The 8,442-nt window shown below is 38.3% G+C and overlaps 1 protein-coding gene and 1 pseudogene across 3 annotated transcripts in view; both read left to right on the top strand.

The window, feature by feature from the left end:
* The window catches only part of LOC109970695 (GTPase IMAP family member 7-like), a 5,068-nt gene extending 2,305 nt beyond the window's left edge, over positions 1 to 2,763 (top strand). The window contains exons 1-3 of one of the 3 annotated variants that reach the window (XM_020618439.1): positions 747 to 850; positions 1,019 to 1,139; positions 1,821 to 2,763. In XM_020618439.1, coding sequence (XP_020474095.1) covers positions 1,031 to 1,139; positions 1,821 to 2,680 — 969 coding nt within the window. In that variant the 5' untranslated portion in view covers positions 747 to 850; positions 1,019 to 1,030 and the 3' untranslated portion in view covers positions 2,681 to 2,763. Of the gene's footprint in view, positions 1 to 746; positions 851 to 1,018; positions 1,140 to 1,820 lie in introns of those variants that run through there. The other 2 variants (XM_020618441.1, XM_020618440.1) reach the window with 2 other exon arrangements.
* Positions 2,764 to 3,534: 771 nt separating this feature from the next.
* Positions 3,535 to 6,906, top strand: LOC109970679 (GTPase IMAP family member 4-like; annotated as a pseudogene).
* The last annotated feature ends 1,536 nt before the right edge of the window (positions 6,907 to 8,442 follow it).

Below are 8,442 nucleotides of genomic sequence, written 5' to 3'. Positions count from 1 at the left end.
AACACAAAAAAAAATATGGATACTATAGCCGCTACTCAGAAACCTCTCCAGTAAATCTTCGCCATAGAAATTAACCTGCATGCTTTGTTTGTTATTGGGAAATACTTTTTCAATAAAGTCTGAAGTTCAAATCATTTTATGCTGCAGTTTTGATGGCCTTTTTCTATGTCAAGGGCAGTTTTCTAAAGGTCTAATATTCTACAAATTAAAGTCTTTCACTAAGAATGATCTCATTAAGGAAACACCATCATTGGTGTCAAATAAAACATTCAGTTAATTTTTTTGACAGAAAGAGTTATTGTAATTTGTAATATGTGTCAGTTTTACTGTAGGCTACACACATGAAACCAAAATGAAATCATTTATTCTTCTACTTTGCTAAAAATCTGTGTCCCACTTTAATATTAAAGTCAACAACTTGCCACATTTTACATCACAAAACATAACATTTCCATAATTTTCAGAACAGTGATTATGAATCTAAAAAGCCCAGTTGCTCTTTATTACATATCACACATTGAGTATTTTACCTCTGGCTTGACTTGCACTTATTTAGCCCATGTATCTATGTTGTTTATTAGTTATGTTATCTGGTTAGATGCTGGCAGCACATGTGCTGATGTAAGTGGAACCTTGTGCTATTTTCTTCTGCCACCAGTGGATGGCTCCCTCATCTTTTATCCTGGTCAGTGGGCCTTTACTGTATGCACTTGTTTTCAGAAAAACGAAAACGAGTATGATGATGTTGAATCACATGTTCAGTATCTTTGTTGAGGGTGTGCTCTGTTGTGTTATTAAAGAGGCTCTTCCTCTGTCAACATAGGCTACAGCTGAGGAAACACTTGCACAGGTACGTTCAAAATAGGGTTTAACATGAGAAGAATGCTTTGCTTACCTTGGCAATAGATAGCATATAACTAATTTAGTACACTAATTATTTTATATTCTGTTCCAATTGTAATGTTTAGCAACTTGCTGCTGTGATAGATTTTCTTTTGATTGTCTTTTTCATGTGAAGTTTTTGCCACAGATGACAGTGACAGAGATGTTCCGAGGAAAAGCTTGGATCCCAGGTTGCATCCTGCTTGTGCTGGTCACATTATGTGGTCAAACTGTTCACTGCCAAAATCAACACGAAGGTTTGTGATAGTCTGTACAAAGAAATAAGGTCAGAGGTAATGCAGATTTGTCCTGTGAGGTGAATATCTTTAGGCCTAAATGATGGAGCCCTTAGGCAAACGTTTTAGTCTTTACTTGCCAGCTAAAACATTTTATTCATAAACATATATTGAGTTGCTGTGAACTGAAAGAGGAAGCTGATTCCATGAAATGTTTATGCCTATTCCTATTTTAGTTTTTCGTCATGGTCTCAGATGTAGTCGACACCACTCATGCAAATAGAGCATCGAGGATTTGGCCAGCAGGTGTCTCATACTGATTGTATCAATTGTTGCATACCCTCTTTGTACAGTGACTTTCTCAATTTTTTTTCCCATCACTAGCTGTTAAAAAACACAGCACCATAAACTGATTTAAGCTGCAGTTTGTGTCTTCAGTTTTCTCCTCAGGGTAATCTTTAGTTCTTGCTCTTTGTTAGCGACTCACCTGACAGAATTTTAAGCTCAGTGATTGGATGCCTCTTTCATGCATCTTAGGAGTCACAGTTACTGAACATTGCTCTCCAATTTTTATAAAAAAAAAGCATATTTATTATTACAGTTTAACCAGAACATCTTCCACAGTGAAAGCTAAACATGTATCAAGGCTTTTTGTCAAATGACTGTAATTACTGAGACTAATGTTTTATAAATTACTTACAGGTTCTACACAGTTGAGAGAACTGAGACTCATTATTGTTGGAAAAACTGGAGCAGGAAAGAGTGCTTCTGGAAACACCATCCTGGGCCGTCAAGATGCCTTTAAAGAGAGCATGTCTCCTGCGTCTGTGACTCAAGGCTGCCAAAGAGAAGAGGTAAAACATGGGGACAGGAAGATTGTTGTCATCGACTCTCCAGGATTGTTTGACACAAACAAAACACAAGCAGAAGTGAAAACAAACATTGAGGACTGTATTAGACAGTCGGTTCCTGGAACCCATGCTTTTCTGTTAGTGATCAGTCTGAAGTCAAGATTCACAGAGGAGGAGAGGGCAGCTGTGAAGTGGGTCGAGGATAATTTTGGCTCAGATGCTTCCATGTATATCATAGTCCTGTTTACACATGCTGATTTGTTGGAGGGTAAATCTGTGGAAGACTATCTGACAGAGAGCAAAGACCTAAAGAGACTGGTAAATCAGTGTGGAAGAAGATACCATGCATTCAACAATTCCCAGAAAGAAAACAGAAAACAGGTCAGGGAGCTTCTACATAAGATAGAGAACATGCTGAAGTTCAATGGAGAGAGTTACTACACCAATGAGATGTATGAGAAAGTCCAGAGGGAACTTAAGGAAGAAATGAGAAAAAGGGAGGAGGAGAAAGAGCGAAGAAGGAAGGAAGAGGAAGAGAAGATCAGAGAGGAGGAGAGAAAGATTGCTAGGTGTAAAAACATAGCTCTTGTTTCCATGGGACTTTTAGGTGGATCAGCGTTTGTCCCCTCCTTTATCGCCTCCTCTGTTCTTCAACTTGCTGGAGTATTTGGACTCACTCAAGGCTTGGATTGCTTAGATATTCTTCTGTAGTTGTGTCACAATAAACTGTGACAAAAAGTAATATGGGAGAAGCAATAAATAATCTTTGACACTGAAACAAGTATGGATAATATAGCCGGTGAAAATGGAGAAAAAGGGAAGAGGCAAAGCAAAGAAAGCAGCAAGAGGAAATTTCTTGGTTTGAAAAAATTACTCTTGCTGCCATGAGACTCTTAGGTATAAAATTGTTTAGCCCCGCTACTGCTGTCCCATTTGTTGGATTCAATGATTTCTTTAATATGTTTCTGTAGTTGTGTCACAATACACTGTGACAAAAGGTAATATGGGAGAAGCAATAAATAATCTTTGACACTGAAACAAGTATGGATACTATAGCTGCTATTCAAAAAGCTTTCCAGTAAATCTTCTCCATTGAAATTAACCTACATGCTTTGTTTGTTATTGGGAAATACTTTTTCAATAAAGTCTGAAGTTCAAATCATTTTATGCTGCAGTTTTGATGGCCTTTTTCTATGTCAAGGGCAGTTTTCTAAAGGTCTAATATTCTACAAATTAAAGTCTTTCACTAAGAATGATCTCATTAAGGAAACACCATCATTGGTGTCAAATAAAACATTCAGTTCATTTTTTTGACAGAAAGAGTTATTGTAATTTGTAATATGTGTCAGTTTTACTGTAGGCTACACACATGAAACCAATCATTTATTCTTCTACTTTGCTAAAATAAAGTCTGTTCAATAAAGTTCAATAAAGTCTGAAATTCAAATGATTTTTCTTTGTGTTCAAATCATTTTATGCTGCAGTTTTGATGGCCTTTTTGTATGTTCATCATTTGCTGACACAAGACACGATGTAATTGGTACACAGTCCTCAAACATTTCACACATGAGCCACAATGTAATTGGTACACAGTCCTCAAACATACAAAGTCCTTTTTAAAGCAAGATTGGGACTCACACAGAACACCAGAAACCATTTTACTATAATCTGTGTTATGGTAAGGATAATATACATCCTTATTATTGAGAGAAGATGGGTCTACCTGTTGTAAAAGGTTATTCATTGTTTGTTTGGACTTCTACTGAAATAAACCGTGCTCATTCCATTCAGACTAATAGACGTCAAAATGCCTTGGTTTTAATAAGAGGGGCCGTCAACAATGGAAGGATGTGATGACCTCTGAAGGTTTCTTTGTTTTCTCTCTTTTAAACAACCAGGTCTACATATATGGTTAAACTAATATAATCAAATATTTATCATTTAAAGAGACTGAATGCTGTTTTACTGTTGGGTTACACTTTCTAAAACATGCGTGCACAATTCTGCTCAGCATATTCAAGAAGTGGGGGAATGCCTCTGTGGGGATGCACATTTTCAACTAAAACTAAAGACAATAGAAGGAAATAGGAAGCTCCCCGTACACAGACTAGGCTTCCAGAAGTTTCCCATATAACTAATGCCAGTGTTAAGCCACAGATCTGGCATAAGTCAGGCCTGGAACAGCACGTTTTGCCACCCGGGAACTGAAAACAGTAGATCCGAAGTAATGGCTGAAGGTAAGACAATCCATGTAGCGATTAAGAAACAAAATGTTAATAATGCTTTGATTATTGTTGGATGTAATATATACTGTGACAATGGAAAGAGCACAAAATGGAAAAAATGTAGAGCTTTACAATGATGTCAGTGTCTAACTGTGTTTTTTGTGTGTCTCACTGGAATAACTTCATGTCACAGCAATACTACTGCGAGAAAAGAAGCCGAAAACTCTTCCTCGATCTGATGGGTGTGGTCTGAATAACTTTGATGGTATGCTTCGCTATTCATCGTCTCGCTCATGAAGTCACAGTAATTAGACTATATAAAGATCACTAATCACTATGTCAACATATGGCATGTTATTGCTTTTAGATCAGTAACAGGTTTTAGGTTGTGGTTTGCTGGTGTATTATTTGCTCTGTCTTTGTAGCTGATGTTCATCTGCAGATTTAACAGCTTATTCGTAACTTACAGTAATGACTTGCAGGGTTTATAATAAACCAAGGGGACTGTAATTGTTTGTCACAGTCATAATAAGGGTTTCTACACAGTGTTTAAATCTTATTCATAACTTCAATATATGATGGACAGCATTCAGGGGTGTTTCCAGGTTTACTGCCTTCTTGCCAGGTTCACTGCACATGTAGTGTTTTTCCTGCCGGCCATGACTGTGTGATCCCACTGGGTCTACAGTTTATACTGTAACCTGAGATTGCTTCATTAACATAAAAAATAACAATAATTTTCCTAGGCTTTAACTAAGTTTTACAAGTTTTCCCTTATCTTTTAGCTAATAAAAAGAGCTGACCGTCTTTGCTGTGTGAGATTAACATCACTGCTGTCTCTTGTACGATGCTTTCTGGGCTGCAGGGGATTTTTTTTACATTTCTGCACTGCAGTTGGCCACTTCAAGCTAACTGGCAGCTGCATTCACACAATGCTGGCTAAACCAGAAGCACAGGAAAAACAGCCATTATCTGACTTGGGAGTGGGACGACAGCCAAAATTAGCCGCTTTTGTTGGGTCACGTGTTTGTAACCGAGTTAACCCACATACTGTAGCTTACAAGCAATCATAGCCCATATAAAATTAACTGAGTAGATTACATTAGTGTTAATATTGGATTTTATTTTGATCTAATTTCCAGTCACTTTCTGCTACTCTGACAACAGCTTGTTAACATGTGTGAAGTCGCTAATGTTTTTTGCTTGACTACTGGTAGTTACATTTTAAAATATATGATATGATAACCAGAAATAAAAAAAACAAAACAAAAACTCCCTGCAGACTAATTTGGCAAAAAATAAAGAATTTACTTTTGCTTTGTGGATAACATTAACTTCTCTTCTGCTGTCACAGCTCTGGATTTGTCTGGAGGGTTGAGGATAGTCTTGGTGGGAAAGACTGGGTCAGGGAAGAGTGCAACAGGAAACACCATCCTTGGGAGAGCTGCCTTTAAAGAGGATCCGAGCGCTGTATCCATAACCCAGCACTGTGAGACACAGAGCGGGGAAGTGGATGGGACTGTGGTTCAGGTGATTGATACTCCAGGTCTGTTTGATACAACCATCGCAGAGGAGGAATTAAAAACCAGAATAGAGGAGTGTGTGAAGATGTCAGTGCCCGGCCCTCACGCCTTCCTACTGGTGATCAGGCTTGGAGTAGTCTGAAGTCAAGATGCACAGAGGAGGAGAGGGCAGCTGTGAAGTGGATCGGGGATTATTTTGGCTCAGATGCTTCCAGGTTTATCATAGTCCTGTTTACACATGCTGATTTGTTGGAGGGTAAATTTGAGGAGACTCTCAATTACATTTGGACGCAGATACCATTCCTTCAACAACAAGGATGCAGGCGATCGCGTACAGGTCACAGAGCTGATCACCATGATCAAGGAAATGGTACAGGATAATGGAGGGAAACACTACACTAACGAGATGTATGAGAGAGCCCAGAGGAAGCTTAGAGAGGAGGAGGAGCGGAAGAAACAAGAGGAGGAAGAGAAGAAGGAGGAGGAGAGGAGAATGTGGGATGCAGAGAGGGAGAAGGAGGAGAAGGAAAGAGAAAAGAAGGAAAAGGTTAAAAGGTTGAATATACGCGTGGCTTCGGCTGCTGCTTTAGTGCTGGTGTTAGCTGGGGCGATTATAGCAGTGGGAGCTAACACCACAGTGGCGTTGGCTCTGGGAGCCCCTGTGCTTGTCCTGGGGGTGTTCTGTGGGTTAGCTGCTGTTTGCATATGGAAGGGCATGAGATGCAAAGCTAAAGCAGATGTTCCAGTATAACTAAGCTAGTGACTCGTGACAAGGACGTTTATCCATCGTCACTGAATATACAGCAGAAATATTCTGATTACAGTATTAGTACTGCATTACTGTTAAAACTTAATCAGTGAATGTTGTTTTGGCATCTTCTGCATTCTGCTTCCAAAATGATTAAGTTTAACACAAGCTTTATAACTGCAATGACAGAAATACGTGAATTTGATGGTGATAGTAAAGAAACAGTATGAAGCACAACAAGTTTCCCTTTTCTTTATTTGTTTTAATTAATTCATTTATTTTTTACTTCTCTTTTATTACTTGAACAGCAGGTATTTTCAGAATCAGCTTTATGTGTTGGGCACACGAGGAAATAGACTCTGGTACAGTGTGCATGTACATGTACTTACGTAAGGCACCGAGTGCACAAGTAAACAAGATAAGACTGAGAGAACAAAAAAAGAAAAAGAATGTGCATTAGAAAAATAAAAATAAAGTACTTATAAATATAGAGATATACACAGTTTGGATGCAGTTTTTCAGATAGATATATACAAAAGTATATTTACAAGGTATTGCACTGAGGGTTATATAGTCGCAGGTTAAGTGTTTATCAGAGTGATGGCCCGGGGGAAGAAACTGTCCTTGTGTTTGGTTGTTTTGGCGTATAGCAACCTGTAGCGCCATCCGGGGGAGGAGTTCAAACAGCTGTGTCCTTTTGGTGTGAAGTGTACAGGTCCTCCATGGAGGACAGGCTGGCACCGATGATTCTTTCTGCAATCCTGTTCGCTGGAGTCTGTTTCTGTCCTGTGTGGCTTATGAAAAACTGTTTAAATCCTAATAAATAATAAATAATATTAGAACATACTGATATGCTTTGCTAGCTCTTAAATTTTGTAAATAAATTGCACAGTTTACACATTCATAACTTATTCAAATATTTCTGAAATAAAATCTTTGTTGCGTTTAATTACTGTTCTTTATTTAAACTGTGATGTGTTGCTTCCCTCGCTTTGTTATTAGTAACACTAGGAGCTCACTTCCCTAAAGGAAATGACAGACAATGGTAAACATCTGCCGACTGATCACAGTAAGGAAACATTTTTAAGAGCCTCCCCTCACCATGATGCCATCACTTCACCAAGAAGGGTCTTAACAACTGTAGGCCAGTCTGCATCATCCACACACTGAGCCATGTAAGGAAATGTATGACAGAACATCCTGAAGCTGAATCCCATTTCTAGAACACTCCAGGTCATTCTTATTAAAATGTTTAATATTTGTATATCCTGTCCATTTATTACATTTTTATTTGTTTGTAGCCAAAGAAACATGAGATTACATACAGTAATTACAAACAGAAATGGCTTACTCATTAATTATAGTTCCATCTGCAACAATTACTGAGATTCCCTTCTTTTATTTTTTAAAATGTGGTAGGACTGCCAATATTTTTGAAAACAGATTTGATCGTCCTGGGCATGAATGATACCAGTGTCGTACAAATTTGTGGAGAGATGCTTCAACATGGATGGTTCAAGTTGTTCTTTCCTAGAGGGTTTCATTGCCCTTGTTGGCCAGGTTTTTTTTTTTTTTACCTTTCTTTTCTTTACAAACTCTTGTGTGGTTTTTGCAATGTGCTTGCCATCATTGTCATATTTGAAAATTCTGTCACATCTTCCTCTCATGCAGCCCCATATGAGCACATACCGACCCTCTATGTTTTATGGTTGGCACTGTGCAGTCACTGTGGTTGTCCCGACCAGGTCCACGACAAACACGTCAGGATCCCATCCAATCCAGACACATTTATTTTGGTTCTATCTGAGCCAAGAGTGTTAATATTCACCAGGATTCTTCTTTTTTGTTCAAAATCTAAGTTTGCAGTTTGTGCTGTTTTGTTATGGGTTAGAGATCATTGGATCAGTGCTTGTGGTAAGATTACTATATTAAAGTAAGTGGGACTTACAGGAGTCACATGAAAGGTTTGCTTTGATG

The sequence above is a fragment of the Monopterus albus genome, unplaced genomic scaffold, assembly GCF_001952655.1.
Source record: "Monopterus albus unplaced genomic scaffold, M_albus_1.0 scaffold205.1, whole genome shotgun sequence".
Taxonomy (NCBI): Eukaryota; Metazoa; Chordata; class Actinopteri; order Synbranchiformes; family Synbranchidae; genus Monopterus; species Monopterus albus.
The sequence above is the reverse complement of the archived record's forward strand: the minus strand, read 5'-3'. Positions and strand labels throughout refer to the sequence as shown.